Below are 18106 nucleotides of genomic sequence, written 5' to 3'. Positions count from 1 at the left end.
TAGAGAGTGGAGGTATGATGGACAGAGCCTGCTCCCTCACTGGAACCCCTGAGAGCATTGAGTGAGTTTCTATATTGACGGTTGAACGTGTTCTATAAACTCAGTAGCAGGGAAGAACCTGCGACATCCTTTGTCATTTTGAAAGTAACAATATGTTTCTGTCTTGAGTGTATTGCATTTAATGGCCCCATGTTGTGGCAAGTCCCCATATTTACGGTCTATAGATGCTCACAGTATCAACTGTAACCCTGTTGGAATTAGGTAAAAATATATATATTTAACGGTCACTCCACAATACTACAGTTTTGACAATGCATAATACATTTTTAGAAACCACATTGTGGACCACTCAGATAAAGTCTTGAGACACTGTAGGACAGTCATTGTGGGAAATCAGTACAATATTTAATTGGTTTCGGTGATAATACATTCCATCATCTATAATTCATTGATACCATTTGCACTCCACCAGGCAGGCCAAGAGAATGCTTGGTCAGATAGTGGAACGCTGTCGGAACGGCCCAGGGTTCCACAGCGAGGCTGAGAGCAACAGCTCAGTCCAAGAGATGCTCATCCCAGCCAGCAAAGTGGGCCTGGTCATTGGAAGGGGAGGGGACACCATTAAGCAACTGCAGGTATGTCTTCCAAGGGAGAAAAAATAACAATTGATTAGGATCTCTGTGGCTTTACTCCCTCTAGCCTGGCTATTCCCAAACTGGGGTACGCAATGCCGTCGGGGGTACGCCAAATACAAAATGCGGTTCACATTTTCTAACAGATCATTTAGATTTTCAAATGGGGCTATACATTTGGGTGAGGTTTTTTTGTCCCCTGAGTAGCCTTGTTTCACTGCCAGAAATAATATTCAACTATCTAGTATTCAGTGAAATAAAGATTCAGTAACCAACACAGGAAGCCTGGTCAAATAATAAACATCCAATCAAATGAACCATTACTCTCTTGTGGGAATTCCACTGTATGTAGCTAAACGTCGCTGCTGCTCATTCAGGCCCATGTCCATATTGACATAAACCAGCTCCACTGGTAGTACTGCTACTACCAATAGTACTACACCTGCACTGTTTCACTATGCATCAGTGACATGGCAGGAGGTGTTTTGAAACAATTACTGCTTTGCATACAAGCCAGTGAATTTATATGCGTTACAGCTGGATGAGTCAACAGACGTGGTGGGCCTGGCACAGCTCCTGGTACATGTCCATTATGTTTATGGGGGGTCAATTAAGGAAGACATCCTCTTCTGCATGTCACTGGAAATCAGGACGCAACGGGAGACTATATTTTTAAAGTACGGCTTTGTGACATCGAATGGACTTTGGTGGTCAAGATGTGTTGGTAACTACTGATGGCGCAAAAGCCATGACAGGGAGACATAGTGGAGTCGTAATGCGCGTGCAAGCAGTTGCTCCCGACACCACTTGGGTAGACTGCAGCATCCACCTAGAGGCTCTTGCTGCCAAGGGAATGCCTGACAGCTTGGAAGACATTTTGGACACAACAGTGAAAATGGTTAACTTTTTTTAAGGCAAGGCCCCTGAACTCTCCTCTATTTCCTGCATTATGAAATGCAGCAACCATGTAACGCTTTTACAACATACCAAAGTGTGCTGGGTATCAAAGTAGCAAAGTTTAGACACATAAAAAAAAAGAGAGACGAGCTTAGCTTTCTTTACTGACCCTCATTTTCACTTGTCTGACCGCTTGCACGATGAAGAGTTTCTCACACGACTGGCCTATCCGGGCAATGTCTTTTCTCGCCTGAATGATCTGAATTTAGGATTACAGGGACTCCGCAAGTATATTCAAAATGCAGAATAAAATTGAGGCTATGAATAAAAGGTTGGAGCTCTTCACACAGGTCTTTCCACAATGGTAGGATTTTTTTATGTGCAAGTGAATTCAAGCATACGGACAATGTTGAATGTGATATAGCGAAGCACTTGAGTGACCTGGGTGCGCAGTTACGCAGGTACTTTCCCAAAACAAATGACACAAACAACTGGATTTGTTTTCCCTTTCATGTACTGCCTCCAGTCCACCCATTATCATTGCAACAATCGCTTCTATGAAAATAGAATTTAATCAGAAGCCTCTGACAGATTTCTGAATAGGGCTGTCTAAGAGTATCCTGCCTTTGCAAATCACGCTGTTAAGACACCATTTGCAACCCCTTACCTATGTGAGAGTGGATTCTCGGTCCTCACCAGCATGAAAAATAATCACATTTAATTAGTCACATGCGCCGAATACAGCAGGTGTACAGTCCAAAAGTTTTGAGAATTCCACAAATATTAATTTTCACAAAGTCTGCTGCCTCGGTTTGTATGATGGCAATTTGCATATTCTCCAGAATGTGATGAAGAGTGATCAGGTGAAATGCAATTAATTGCAACGTTTGCAAATGAACTGAATCCCCAAAAGACTTTTCCACTGCATTTCAGCCCTGCCACAAAAGGACCAGCTGACATCATGTCAGTGATTCTCTCGAACCTCTTGATACTCCCCATCCCGGATCCGGGATCGTGAATAAAGCCTCAGGGTCATTAGCATAACGCAACGTTAACTATTTCTGAAAATCGCAAATAAAATGAAAATAATGCGCCTGCTCTCAAGCTTAGCCTTTTCTTAACAACACTGTCATCTCAGATTTTCAAAATATGCTTTTGAACCATAGCAATTCACTAATTTGTGTAAGAGTATGCTAAGCTAGCTTAGCATTTTGAGTAGCATTTAGCACGCAACATTTTCACAAAAACCAGATAACCAAATAAATAAAATAATTTACCTTTGAAGAGCTTCGGATGTTTTCAATGAGGAGACTCTCAGTTACATAGCAAATGTTCAGTTTTTCCTGAAAGAATCTTTGTGTAGGAGAAATCGCTCCGTTTTGTACATCACATTTGGCTACCGAAACGAACCGAAAATTCAGTCACCAAAACGTCAAACTTTTTCCGAATTAACTCCATAATATCGACCGAAACATGGCAAACGTTGTTTGGAATCAATCCTCAAGGTGTTTTTTCACATATCTCTTCATTGATATGCAGTTTGTGGAAGCCTGCTTTCCCCTCAGAATCGCATGGAAAAATACCAGCAGCTGAAAAAGACGCACCAATTTCGACGGAGGACACCGGGCGGACACCTGGAAAATGTAGTCTCTTATGGTCAATCTTCCAATGATATGCCTACAAATACGTCACAATGCTGCAGACACCTTGGGGAAACGACAGAAAGGGCAGGCTCATTCCTCTCGCATTCACAGCCATATAAGGAGACAATGGAAAACGGAGCCTCAAAAATCCTGCTGGTTTCCTGGATGCCGTTTCATCTTGGTTTTGCCTGTAGCTCCCGTTCTAGGGCACCCACAGAGAATATCTTTGCAGTTCTGGAAAATTAAGAGTGTTTTCTTTCCAAAGCTATCAATTATATGCATAGTCGAGCATCTTTTTGTGACAAAATATTGCGCTTAAAACGGGCATGTCTTTTTATCCAAAAATGAAATAGCGCCCCCATAGCATCAAGAGGTTAACACAGGTGTGAGTGTTGACGAGGACAAGGCTGGAGATCACTTGGTCATGCTGATTGAGTTCGAATAACAGACTGGAAGCTTCAAAAGGAGGGTGGTGCTTGGAATCATTGTTCTTCCTCTGTCAACCATGGTTACCTGCAAGGAAACACATCCCGTCATCATTGCTTTGCACAAAAAGGGCTTCACAGGATACTGCTGCCAGTTAGATTGCACCTAAATCAACCATTTATCGAATCATCACGATCTTCAAGGAGAGTAGTTCAATTGTTGTGAAGAAGGCTTCAGGGTGCCCAAGAAAGTCCAGCAAGCGCCAGGACCGTCCTAAAGTTGATTCAGCTGTGGGATCGGGGCACCACCAGTACAGAGCACCACTAGTACAGAGCTTGCTCAGGAATGGCAGCAGGCAGGTGTCAGTGCATCTGCAGGCACAGTGTGGCAAAGACTTTTAGAGGATGGCCTGGTGTCAAGAATGGCAGCAACGAAGCCACTTCTCTCCAGGAAAAACATCAGGGACAGACTGATATTCTGCAAAATGTACAGGGATTGGACTGCTGAGGACTGGGGTAGAGTCATTTTCTCTGATGAATCACCTTTCTGATTGTTTGGGGCATCTGGGGAAAAAAGCTTGTCCGGAGAAGACAAGATGAGCGCTACCATCAGTCCTGTGTCATGCCAACAGTAAAGCATCCTGAGACCAGTCATGTGTGGGGTTGCTTCTCAGCCAAGGGAGTGGGCTCACTCACAATATTGCCTAAGAACACAGCCATGAATAAATCAAATCAAATGAATTTATATAGCCCTTCATACATCAGCTGATATCTCAAAGTGCTGTACAGAAACCCAGCCTAAAACCCCAAACAGCAAGATATGTAGGTGTAGAAGCACGGTGGCTAGGAAAAACTCCCAAGGAAGAAACCTAGAGAGGAACCAGGCTATGTGGGGTGGCCAGTCCTCTTCTGGCTGTGCCGGGTGGAGATTATAACAGAACATGGGCCAAGATGTTCATAAATGACCAGCATGGTCAAATAATAATGATCACAGGCAGAACAGTTGAAACTGGAGCAGCAGCACGGCCAGGTGGACTGGGGAGAGCAAGGAGTCATCATGTCAGGTAGTCCTGAGGCATGGTCCTAGGGCTCAGGTCCTCCGAGAGAGAGAGAAAGAAAGAGAGAATTAGAGAGAGCATACTTAAATCCACACAGGACACCGGATAGGACAGGAGAAGTACTCCAGATATAACAAACTGACCCTAGCCCCCCGACACAAACTACTGCAGCATAAATACCTGAGGCTGAGACAGGAGGGGTCAGGAGGCACTGTGGCCCCATCTGATGATACCCCCGGACAGGGCCAAACAGGAAGGATATAATCCCACCCACTTTGCCGAAGCACAGCCCCCACACCACTAGAGGGATTTCTTCAACCACCAGCTTACCATCCTGAGACAAGGCCGAGTATAGCCCACAAAGATCTCCGCCACGGCACAACCCAAGGAGGGGCACCAACCCAGACAGGAAGATCACATCAGTGACTCAACCCACTCAAGTGACGCATCCCTCCTAGGGACGGTAATGAAAGAGCCCTAGTAATCCAGTGACTCAGCCCCTGTAATAGGGTTAGAGGCAGAGAATCCCAGTGGAAAGAGGGGAACCTGGCCAGGCAGAGACCGCAAGGGCGGTTCGTTGCTCCAGAGCCTTTCCGTTCACCTTCACACTCCTGGGCCAGACGTATATGACCCACTGAAGAGATGAGTCTTCAGTAAAGACTTAAAGGTTGAGACCGAGTCTGCGTCTCTCACATGGGTAGGCAGACCATTCAATAAAAATTGAGCTCTATAGGTGAAAAGGAAGACAGTGTAGGGAGGCTAGCACTGGAGTAATATGATCACATTTTTTGGTTCTAGTCAGGATTCTAGCAGCCGTATTTAGCACTAACTGAAGTTTATTTAGTGCTTTATCCGGGTAGCCGGAGGGTAGAGCATTGCAGTAGTCTAACCTAGAAGTTTTTTTTTTTTTTTAATTTTACCTTTATTTAACCAGGCAAGTCAGTTAAGAACACATTCTTATTTTCAATGACGGCCTGGGAACAATGGGTTAACTGCCTGTTCAGGGGCAGAACGACAGATTTGTACCTTGTCAGCTCGGGGGTTTGAACTCGCAACCTTCCGGTTTCTAGTCCAACGCTCTAACCACTAGGCTACCCTGCCGCCCCAAAGTGACAAAAGCATGGATACATTTTTCTGCATCATTTTTGGACAAAGTTTCTGATTTTTGCAATGTTATGGAGATGGAAAAAAGCTGTCCTTGAAACAGTCTTGATATGTTCTTCAAAAGAGAGATCAGGGTCCCGAGTAACGCCTTGGTCCTTCACAGTTTTATTTGAGGCGACTGTACAACCATTAAGATTAATTGTCAGATTCAACAGAAGATCTCTTTGTTTCTTGGGACCTAGAACAAGCATCTCTGTTTTGTCCGAGTTTAAAAGTAGAAAGTTTGCAGCCATCCACTTCCTTATGTCTGAATGCTTCTAGCGAGGGCAATTTTGGGGCTTCACCATGTTTCGTTGAAATGTACAGCTGTGTGTCATCCGCATAGCAGTGAAAGTTAACATTATGTTTTCGAATGACATCCCCAAGAGGTAAAATATATAGTGAAAACAATAGTGGTCCTAAAACTGAACCTTGAGGAACACTGAAATTTACAGTTGATTTGTCAGAGGACAAACCATTCACAGAGACAAACTGATATCTTTCTGACAGATACACCATGCCAGAACTTGTCCGTGTAGACCAATTTGGGTTTCCAATCTCTCCAAAAGAATGTGGTGATCGATGGTATCAAAAGCAGCACTATGGTCTAGGAGCACGAGGACAGATGCAGAGCCTCAGTTTGATGCCATTAAAAGGTAATTTACCACCTTCACAAGTGCAGTCTCAAGTGCTATGATGGGGTCTAAAACCAGACTGAAGCATTTCGTATACATTGTTTGTCTTCAGGAAGGCAGTGAGTTGCTGCGCAACAGCCTTTTCTAAAAATTTTGAGAATGGTACCAACACATCCTCCATGAGCATCTTCTCCCAATCATCCAGGAATAGTTTGGTGACGAACAATGCCTTTTCCAGCATGATGGAGCACCTTGCCATAAGGCAAAAGTGATAACTAAGTGGCTCGGGGAACAAAGCATCAATATTTTGGGTCCATTGCCAGGAAAGTCCCCGGACCTTAATCCCATTGAGAATTTGTGGTCAATCCTCAAGAGGCGTGTGGACAAACAAAAACCCACAAATACTGACAAACTCCAAGCATGGATTATGCAAGAATGGGCTTCCGTCAGTCAGGATGTGGCCCAGAAGTTAAATGACAGCATGCCATGGTAGATTGCAGAGGTCTTGAAAAAGAAGGGTCAACACTGCAAATATTGACTCTGCATCAACTTCATGTAATTGTCAATTAAAGACCTTGACACTTATGCTTGTAATTATGCTTCAGTATTCCATAGTACCATCTGGCAATATCTAAAGACACTGAAGCAGCAAACTTTCTGGAAATTAATATTTGTGTCATTCTCAAAACTTTTGGGCATGACTGTAGACCTTACAGTGAAATGCTAACTTACGAGCCCCTAACCAACAATGCATTTAAAAAAAAAATACATACAAATAAGAGATAAAAGAAACGAGTAAGGAGCAGCAGTGAAATAACAACAGCGAGACAATACAGGGGGGGCTGTTTAGAAGCCTCTTGGACCTGGACTTGGCGCTCCGGTACCACTTGCTGTGCGGTAGCAGAGAGATCAGTCTATGACTAGGTTGGCTGTCTTCTGGAACAGCTGGTGCTCTCATGCATGTTTCAGTGTTTGTAAGTAGTTTAGCTCGTCTGTTAGTCTTGTGTCACTGGGCAGCTCTCGGCTGTGCTTCCCCTTGTCGTCTCTAATGGTTTGCAAGCCCTGCCACATCCGACGGGTGTCAGAGCCGTTGTAATACGATTCGATCTTTGTCCTGTATTGACGCCTGTTTGATGGTTCGTCGGAGGATTTCTGATAAGCTTCCGGGTTAGAGCCCCTCTCCTTGAAATCAGGCACAGACTGTGTGAGGAAAATGATTTAAGATACAATACATCTCAACATTGCAGAGTTATGTGCATGCTTTCAAGCACACCCTTCTCATTAACCTGTGGTGAGTTATTCACAATTTTCTATTAACAAATATATGTAAGATGGCTAAATAAAGATCAAAATGATTATTATATTTGTATTTGTGACCTGGTCCTATAAGAGCTCTTTGTCACTTCCCATTCTTATGTTTAATAAATGTATAGTGTGTGTGTGGCAGGCTTACAATGATGGCAAAAAAACAAACGAGAGTGCTCTGACCCTGGTGCTAGAGAGGGTACGCAGCTGGAAGTTGAATATTTGAAGGAGTACTGGACTATAAAAGGTTTGGGAACCACTGCTCTAGCCTACCATACTAATCCTCTATAATAATGCCACAACTATCCCTATTACTACCATTACTGATGCAGCACTACCAATACCACTACTGCTACTAGGCCTGCACTGCAATTTTTTTCACAACCATAAATACTTCAAGACAAGCAATCACAGTTTCTACAGTCTTTGTTAAGTATCAAGTAATTATGATGTTCACTATTTTCCTTTGTTCCCTCATATGGACAGAAGGCCCACAGGATTGTTGTTTCTCCGTATGCACCCTACTTCACTCTGCGTCAGTGGTGGGGCAGTGACCGTATCACACTACAGTGGTGGGGCAGTGACCGTATCACACTACAGTGGTGGGGCAGTGACCGTATCACACTACAGTGGTGGGGCAGTGACCGTATCAACACTACAGTGGTGGGGCAGTGACCGTATCACACTACAGTGGTGGGGCAGTGACCGTATCGCACTACAGTGGTGGGGCAGTGACCGTATCGCACTACAGTGGTGGGGCAGTGACCGTATCGCACTACAGTGGTGGGGCAGTGACCGTATCGCACTACAGTGGTGGGGCAGTGACCGTATCGCACTACAGTGCTGGGGCAGTGACCGTATCGCACTACAGTGGTGGGGCAGTGACCGTATCACACTACAGTGGTGGGGCAGTGACCGTATCACACTACAGTGGTGGGGCAGTGACCGTATCAACACTACAGTGGTGGGGCAGTGACCGTATCAACACTACAGTGGTGGGGCAGTGACCGTATCACACTACAGTGGTGGGGCAGTGACCGTATCGCACTACAGTGGTGGGGCAGTGACCGTATCGCACTACAGTGGTGGGGCAGTGACCGTATCGCACTACAGTGGTGGGGCAGTGACCGTATCGCACTACAGTGCTGGGGCAGTGACCGTATCGCACTACAGTGGTGGGGCAGTGACCGTATCGCACTACAGTGGTGGGGCAGTGACCGTATCGCACTACAGTGGTGGGGCAGTGACCGTATCGCACTACAGTGGTGGGGCAGTGACCGTATCGCACTACAGTGGTGGGGCAGTGACCGTATCGCACTACAGTGGTGGGGCAGTGACCGTATCGCACTACAGTGGTGGGGCAGTGACCGTATCGCACTACAGTGGTGGGGCAGTGACCGTATCGCACTACAGTGGTGGGGCAGTGACCGTATCGCACTACAGTGGTGGGGCAGTGACCGTATCGCACTACAGTGGTGGGGCAGTGACCGTATCACACTACAGTGGTGGGGCAGTGACCGTGATCGCACTACAGTGGTGGGGCAGTGACCGTATCGCACTACAGTGGTGGGGCAGTGACCGTATCGCACTACAGTGGTGGGGCAGTGACCGTATCGCACTACAGTGGTGGGGCAGTGACCGTATCACACTACAGTGGTGGGGCAGTGACCGTATCACACCGGAAGACAGTCAAAGTCCATGTCACTGTTTAGTAATTAGCTCTGATGCTGCTGCTGGTCATTGGTAGCCTACCAAACTGTTTAGTAATTAGCTCTGATGCTGCTGCTGGTCATTGGTAGCCTACCAAACTGTTTAGTAATTAGCTCTGATGCTGCTGCTGGTCATTGGTAGCCTACCAAACTGTTTAGTAATTAGCTCTGATGCTGCTGCTGGTCATTGGTAGCCTACCAAACTGTTTAGTAATTAGTCTTCTTCCAGCTCTGATGCTGCTGCTGGTCATTGTTCATGTCACTGGTTAGTCAAGTTAAAGGTCAAGCTCTGATGCTCCTGCTAAATGTGTTTATGCTAAATGTGTTTATGTTAATGGGCAGTTACCGTGAGACTGACAGTTATTTGTTTCACAATCACCGGCTGACCAAATGTTGTGACCGCCACAGCCCACAGCCCAGTCAGCGGTAGTCATTAATATTTCTGGGGGAGAAACTTTTGTGAAACTACCTTACTGGGCAAGAGGGTTGGGGAGGTCACACAGCGAGGGCTCTAGACTAATCTTTTCAAGTTCCAAAGCCTATTAAAATATTGGCTACCCAAGAAGGTGGTTTGGTTCATTCTGTCAGAGCGATCTAAAAGCAGCAGCCTATAGCGAGAGCTCTAGACTAATCTTTTCAAGTTCCAAAGCCTATTAAAATATTGGCTACCCAAGAAGGTGGTTTGGTTCATTCTGTCAGAGCGATCTAAAAGCAGCAGCCTATAGCGAGGGCTCTAGACTAATCTTTTCAAGTTCCAAAGCCTATTAAAATATTGGCTACCCAAGAAGGTGGTTTGGTTCATTCTGTCAGAGCGATCTAAAAGCAGCAGCCTATAGCGAGGGCTCTAGACTAATCTTTTCAAGTTCCAAAGCCTATTAAAATATTGGCTACCCAAGAAGGTGGTTTGGTTCATTCTGTCAGAGCGATCTAAAAGCAGCAGCCTATAGCGAGGGTTCTAGACTAATCTTTTCAAGTTCCAAAGCCTATTAAAATATTGGCTACCCAAGAAGGTGGTTTGGTTCATTCTGTCAGAGCGATCTAAAAGCAGCAGCCTATAGCAGCCTATAGCGAGTTCCAAAGCCTATTAAAATAGGAAATGTTTTTTACCATCTCTGCAACAGAAGAGCCTCGCTATTTTGCAAAATGCATTGCATTCCTGTCTAGTCATGTGAACTCTCGAACATAGATTTTCTGAAGATAGTGTAACATGGACCATCAACCCGATTGCTTGTCTATTTTAGGAAATTAATTTGATAAAAAAAAATAATAATAATAAATGCTGGCCTTATTGCCATCATCTCAAAAGTTATAAATAACAGAGCAAAATTTCAGTCTGAAGGAAGTATGCTTTGAAGTGATTGAAAGTGATTGGTATTTGAAAGTTCAGGAAAAGACCAGGCATAATGATTAAGTAATGATTATCTTTGTGTATGATCTATAGAGAATCAATTCATTTCATTCTGTGTGGATTTGTCACCCTCTGTTCTTATGGGCCTTGTATGGCTTTTGATTGTCATAGAGGGAAACAGAAGACATGGAAGTGGGTGTTCTTGGCTTTTAGGAATGGGCTCTACTAGGTGTTTACCGTGTGTGTTTTGTGTGTGTGTCAGGAGAGAATAGGAGTGAAGATGATGATGATCCAGGATGGCCCCATGCCCACCGGGGCGGACAAACCCCTGAGAATCACTGGGGATCCCTACAAGGTCCAGGTGAGACGGGAGGCCTGACTAACGTTTTACAGGGCAACTACTGTCAGGCTGCTGCATGGCCTAAACCATTGACTGCCATGGCGCACACACACCGTCACGTGAATATCACTTTCTTCTCCCCATAGCAAGCTCGGGAGTTGGTGATCGAGATCATCCGCGACAAAGACCAGGGAGACTTCCGCAGCAGCCGCAACGACTTTGCGTCAAGATTAGGAGGAAGTACTTTGGATGTAAGAATGCAATGTGCACCAGATGTCCAGGGAATTTCACATCCCCTGACTAGGGTGTCATTTTAAACACACCCTTGATGTTTGAGCTCACGTGCTTCTGACCTTTTCCCTCCCTATAGGTAGCTGTGCCCAGGTTCGCAGTGGGGATCATCATCGGCAGGAGTGGCGAGATGATCAAGAAGATCCAGGCTGATTCGGGAGTGAGGATCCAATTCAAACCAGGTGTCGAACGTTTCTTTTTACCTACTGTATGTCGTAGGGAGGAGGGTTTCTCTTCATTGTAGCGATGTAATTGTATCGGGGGAATGCCGTTTTCCCTGTTTCTTATCATACCATAACCAAGTATGTATGTGGAAAGAGGACTTTGATTCTGTGTGTGCCGTATTCAACATGACAAAAGGAAACTGAACGACCAGTTGATAAGCTGTGATTATGGTATCCCAGAAGGTGATTAGCGTGTAGTGTGCTGCACAAGTTTTGAGGTGTAAAATTGTCACATTCATATTTATCACCCACCCGTTCTTTCGTGGACCCCAGGAAGAGTAGCTGCTCCATGTGCAGTAGCTAATGGGGATCCTAATAAACTAAACCCACCAAGCGGAAGCAAATGTACTTCAAAGGCTGTTGAAGAATGGCGTGCACCGTTTTGGGGAAACGTGCCGTTCAGTACAAACTGTCATGCAAACGTTGAATCTAACTGAACACAGTCCTGCTTTCAGTCACCACTGTTGGCTTAGTGCGTACTTCCTACTCCCACCTCCAGATGATGGCATCAGCCCAGAGCGCATCGCCCAAGTGATGGGCCAACCAGACAGGTGTCAGCATGCTGTCCATCTCATCAACGAGCTCATCCAAACAGCACAGGTACACACACGCCCAGAACAAACAAATACCGCTCCAGTAAACACTCAGAGCAAAGAACACATGCACACTGCACAGAACACACACTTTCCTTGGAAGTAGAGACAAGTACACACAAACGCACCACCGCCAGCAAACACACACTTGGCACAGAACACACACACACCAAGCAAGCACACATACCACTCGTGATCCTTATTTTCCAGTCAATTTATTTTTCCCCATGCTGCGTCTCGACCTATGGGTGTGTCCCAAATGACGGCCTATTCCCTACATAGTGCACTACTTTTGACATGCGACCATAAGGCTCAGGTCAAAAGTAGTGCACCATGTATGGAATAGTGTGCCATTTTGGACTCGCACCATACATAGTGCACTACTTTTGACATGCGACCATAAGGCTCAGGTCAAAAGTAGTGCACCATGTATGTAATAGTGTGCCATTTTGGACTCGCACCATACATAGTGCACTACTTTTGACATGCGACCATAAGGCTCAGGTCAAAAGTAGTGCACCATGTATGTAATAGTGTGCCATTTTGGACTCGCACCATACATAGTGCACTACTGTTGACATGCGACCATAAGGCTCAGGTCAAAAGTAGTGCACCGTGTAGGTAATAGTGTGCCATTTTGGACTCGTCCCATGTTGCTTGTTTTCTGGCGTGTACCGCTCAGGTGGCCAAGACAATTACCATTTAGATCTGCAAATAAGTACTGCTACTCCTGGTCAAATACGGCGAACAGATTAGTCATACGCTTGGTTCTTTGTAAGTGCAGACGACCTCGAGCAAAAGTACACGTTTGCAATTAGCAGGATTGATAAGATACATTATCGGATATATTCAAATATTTGACCTGTGATATATCACAAGGACATTGTAAAAGAATTCCACTCCGTCCCCCGGGGTATAATACCTGTACGAGCTGGTGAGGGTCTCCTTGCTGTATGTAAGAAGTTTGAATGTTTTATCATTAACTTTTATATTCTCATTGTATTTATTGTCTGTAATTGTCTTAATGTCCATTGTCTTCGCTTGATGTGACGTGTTTTAATGTATGAAAAGAGCTGCAATTAAAAGTTCCCCATGGGGATAATAAAGTTATCTTATGTGTGATTGGAGCAGGAGCGCGATGGCTTTGGGGGCTCTGGAGGACCAAGAGGAAGGGGACGAGGCCGCGGGGACTGGGGTATGGGCTCTCCAGGGGGACTGCAGGAGGTCACCTACACAATACCCGCTGACAAGTGTGGTCTGGTGATCGGCAAAGGTACTAAAGCTCGGTCCCTCAGTGTTCAAAGCAGGCTAGGGCAGCGTAGACCCTCGGAGCTACACACACAAGTGGATATCGTGCGGAACACTGAGAACCATTATAGAAAATATGGATTTTCTCATCTTTTAGCCAGATGCTGTAATAATCGCTTGTGTTTTCTGCACATGTATGCCTAAGCAATATTTATGTTTGTCTAAAGCCTACAAAAATGTATTGGGTTTTTGTTGCATTTAAAGGCCCAGTGCAGTCAAAAACTTTTGATAAGAGCTGTTTGAAAGGACCGCCTGAAGTTTCTGACTGTTTTGGTGGGTGGAGTTTTGGCCTGCCTGGTGACATCACCAGGTGGTAAATTAGAAGAGCAATCAGAATGCGTTCCAAACCTCTCTGCCACTCTCTGTGCTTGTGTTTTGGGTCGGTTGACAGCGGGCGCGTAGAGAACAGACGACTCATGGTGTTCATTTAATAAAGTTAGATCAAAGTTGTATCAATGTCTTCAAGATCACATAATGATAGTATTCTACACAACAGCATAGTATAACGTAAGACAAAAACACCACCACATTTCTCTCTACCGCCCCCGTTGTCCTAGAACTATTTTCCTTAAGCATTAAGGAATGTTATTACTTCAACCTTGTGAACGTGACAAACTGACACTTTTTCATTTTTGTCAAAAACAACTTTAGTTCGAAGGAATGCCCTTTGATTTGACAGCCTGCACATGTTCATTTCGGCCAGAGACAACCATTAGACCCGATTACTTGTTCATTTTGGCCAGAGACAACCATTAGACCCGATTGATTACTTGTTTCTACGCATGAGCTTAGCTAGCCAACGTCGCCATGACATCGCCCTCAAGTGTGATCAGGGATATCTATTGGAGTAGCAGTTTTTGCCTTTCTTAATACTGTCTTTGCTATTATTTTATAGTTAGCGCCTTAGCTAGGGCGTCATTACGACAAAGGTAGTTAACTACAGCGTTTATTTAGTCAACTAAGCGAGAACTCTGTGGAAAGGGGCTTTCCATGACGTTTGGGTATAATGTCTGTACTTACGGGGGAATGGCCACTGACTGGATTAACTTTACATGAAAAAAAACTTTTCTCATTTAGATGACTAACATCACATTTCATCTTCTCACAAATAGTTTCATATTTAATCACATACATTCCCCTACATTTGGATGTGACCCTGACAACTGGGAATTTTTTTTGTTAATAGCTTAAATAATTGAAGCTCTAGAGTGGGCTAAAGAAACCAAATAATAACATGAAGAGTATGTAAGAAATCTAGAGTTGTGCTTTGACTTCAGCAAGCACACCTAATAATAATCTTAACTAGTTGGTAACTTTACAAGGGAGGTTGTGGGGCTTGCTAAAGGATTTTTGTGGAATCTGTTTTTAATTTGTTTTACTTTCTAATAGTGAAATCATTTCAAATGCCCATCCCTAGTCAGTAATGGTGAGTAGCAGTAGTTCATGGTAGTTGAGTGGTCAGTCATTTTTTTCGTTGTGGTCTGTAGTTTTGGTAAGTAAGTGTGTTCAGTAGTTGTGGTCAGTAGTTGTCAGTTGTTTTGGCAAGTAGGTGTGTGGTTCAGTTGTTGTGGTCTATAGTTTTGGTATTTTTTTTGCACCAAGTTTGAGCTTAATACATTTTTTGTGCATAACGAATATTTCTGGTATCTTTTATTTCAGCTCATGAAACATGGGACCATCACTTTACATGTTGCGTTCATATTTTTGTTCAGTGTATGTACAGAACCTTTAGGGGTGCCATATATGAAGGAGGCAATATACCCCTTTTTGGATCTACCTAGAATAGTTGTTGTGGTCTAAACTACAGTTGTTGCATGTGAAAACTGAACGAAGTGCGATGTGAAGTGATCGGGTGAAGTATGAATCGAGTGAACGGAGAAAGCTTCGCTCTATCCAATCAGAGGTGTACAGATTGCCCCTCTTTTTACAGACAGGCAAACTTGCCAGTTGAGTTATTTAGAGCATGGAGCATGATCCTGAGAAGGATGAAGCTAGTGAGCAGTAGAAATGATCCTGAGAAGGATGAAGCTAGTGAGCAGTAGAAATGATCCTGAGAAGGATGAAGCTAGTGAGCAGTAGAAATGATCCTGAGAAGGACGAAGCTAGTGAGCAGTAGAAATGATCCTGAGAAGGATGAAGCTAGTGAGCAGTAGAAATGATCCTGAGAAGGACGAAGCTAGTGAGCAGTAGAAATGATCCTGAGAAGGATGAAGCTAGTGAGCAGTAGAAATGATCCTGAGAAGGACCAAGCTAGTGAGCAGTAGAAATGATCCTGAGAAGGACGAAGCTAGTGAGCAGTAGAAATGATCCTGAGAAGGATGAAGCTAGTGAGCAGTAGAAATGATCCTGAGAAGGATGAAGCTAGTGAGCCGTAGAAATGATCCTGAGAAGGACGAAGCTAGTGAGCAGTAGAAATGATCCTGAGAAGGACGAAGCTAGTGAGCAGTAGAAATGATCCTGAGAAGGACGAAGCTAGTGAGCAGTAGAAATGATCCTGAGAAGGATGAAGCTAGTGAGCAGTAGAAATGATCCTGAGAAGGACGAAGCTAGTGAGCAGTAGAAATGATCCTGAGAAGGATGAAGCTAGTGAGCAGTAGAAATGATCCTGAGAAGGATGAAGCTAGTGAGCAGTAGAAATGATCCTGAGAAGGACGAAGCTAGTGAGCAGTAGAAATGATCCTGAGAAGGATGAAGCTAGTGAGCCGTAGAAATGATCCTGAGAAGGACGAAGCTAGTGAGCAGTAGAAATGATCCTGAGAAGGATGAAGCTAGTGAGCAGTAGAAATGATCCTGAGAAGGATGAAGCTAGTGAGCCGTAGAAATGATCCTGAGAAGGACGAAGCTAGTGAGCAGTAGAAATGATCCTGAGAAGGACGAAGCTAGTGAGCAGTAGAAATGATCCTGAGAAGGACGAAGCTAGTGAGCAGTAGAAATGATCCTGAGAAGGACGAAGCTAGTGAGCAGTAGAAATGATCCTGAGAAGGACGAAGCTAGTGAGCAGTAGAAATGATCCTGAGAAGGACGAAGCTAGTGAGCAGTAGAAATGATCCTGAGAAGGATGAAGCTAGTGAGCAGTAGAAATGATCCTGAGAAGGACCAAGCTAGTGAGCAGTAGAAATGATCCTGAGAAGGACCAAGCTAGTGAGCAGTAGAAATGATCCTGAGAAGGATGAAGCTAGTGAGCAGTAGAAATGATCCTGTGAAGGACCAAGCTAGTGAGCAGTAGAAATGATCCTGAGAAGGACCAAGCTAGTGAGCAGTAGAAATGATCCTGAGAAGGATGAAGCTAGTGAGCAGTAGAAATGATCCTGAGAAGGACCAAGCTAGTGAGCAGTAGAAATGATCCTGAGAAGGATGAAGCTAGTGAGCAGTAGAAATGATCCTGAGAAGGATGAAGCTAGTGAGCAGTAGAAATGATCCTGAGAAGGATGAAGCTAGTGAGCAGTAGAAATGATCCTGAGAAGGACCAAGCTAGTGAGCAGTAGAAATGATCCTGAGAAGGACCAAGCTAGTGAGCAGTAGAAATGATCCTGAGAAGGACCAAGCTAGTGAGCAGTAGAAATGATCCTGAGAAGGACCAAGCTAGTGAGCAGTAGAAATGATCCTGAGAAGGACGAAGCTAGTGAGCAGTAGAAATGATCCTGAGAAGGATGAAGCTAGTGAGCAGTAGAAATGATCCTGAGAAGGATGAAGCTAGTGAGCAGTAGAAATGATCCTGAGAAGGATGAAGCTAGTGAGCAGTAGAAATGATCCTGAGAAGGATGAAGCTAGTGAGCAGTAGAAATGATCCTGAGAAGGACGAAGCTAGTGAGCAGTAGAAATGATCCTGAGAAGGACGAAGCTAGTGAGCAGTAGAAATGATCCTGAGAAGGACGAAGCTAGTGAGCAGTAGAAATGATCCTGAGAAGGACGAAGCTAGTGAGCAGTAGAAATGATCCTGAGAAGGACGAAGCTAGTGAGCAGTAGAAATGATCCTGAGAAGGACGAAGCTAGTGAGCAGTAGAAATGATCCTGAGAAGGATGAAGCTAGTGAGCAGTAGAAATGATCCTGAGAAGGACGAAGCTAGTGAGCCGTAGAAATGATCCTGAGAAGGACGAAGCTAGTGAGCAGTAGAAATGATCCAGAGAAGGATGAAGCTAGTGAGCAGTAGAAATGATCCTGAGAAGGACCAAGCTAGTGAGCAGTAGAAATGATCCTGAGAAGGATGAAGCTAGTGAGCAGTAGAAATGATCCTGTGAAGGACCAAGCTAGTGAGCAGTAGAAATGATCCTGAGAAGGACCAAGCTAGTGAGCAGTAGAAATGATCCTGAGAAGGATGAAGCTAGTGAGCAGTAGAAATGATCCTGTGAAGGACCAAGCTAGTGAGCAGTAGAAATGATCCTGAGAAGGATGAAGCTAGTGAGCAGTAGAAATGATCCTGAGAAGGACGAAGCTAGTGAGCCGTAGAAATGATCCTGAGAAGGACGAAGCTAGTGAGCAGTAGAAATGATCCAGAGAAGGATGAAGCTAGTGAGCAGTAGAAATGATCCTGAGAAGGACCAAGCTAGTGAGCAG

General features: G+C 44.6%; 1 protein-coding gene across 4 annotated transcripts in view; it reads left to right on the top strand.

The window, feature by feature from the left end:
• The window catches only part of LOC135559073 (far upstream element-binding protein 3-like), a 68434-nt gene that overhangs the window by 13394 nt on the left and 36934 nt on the right, over positions 1–18106 (top strand). For all 4 annotated transcript variants that reach the window (XM_064993436.1, XM_064993435.1, XM_064993437.1 and 1 more), the window contains exons 6-12: positions 4–61; positions 473–635; positions 11058–11156; positions 11282–11386; positions 11506–11608; positions 12150–12250; positions 13375–13516. In XM_064993436.1, the coding sequence (XP_064849508.1) occupies positions 4–61; positions 473–635; positions 11058–11156; positions 11282–11386; positions 11506–11608; positions 12150–12250; positions 13375–13516 (771 nt within the window). The remainder of the gene's footprint in view (positions 1–3; positions 62–472; positions 636–11057; positions 11157–11281; positions 11387–11505; positions 11609–12149; positions 12251–13374; positions 13517–18106) is intronic.

The sequence above is a fragment of the Oncorhynchus masou genome, chromosome 17 (assembly GCF_036934945.1).
Source record: "Oncorhynchus masou masou isolate Uvic2021 chromosome 17, UVic_Omas_1.1, whole genome shotgun sequence".
NCBI classification, from domain to species: domain Eukaryota; kingdom Metazoa; phylum Chordata; class Actinopteri; order Salmoniformes; family Salmonidae; genus Oncorhynchus; species Oncorhynchus masou.
Note: the sequence above shows the minus strand (reverse complement) of the source record. Positions and strands in the feature narration are given on the sequence as shown.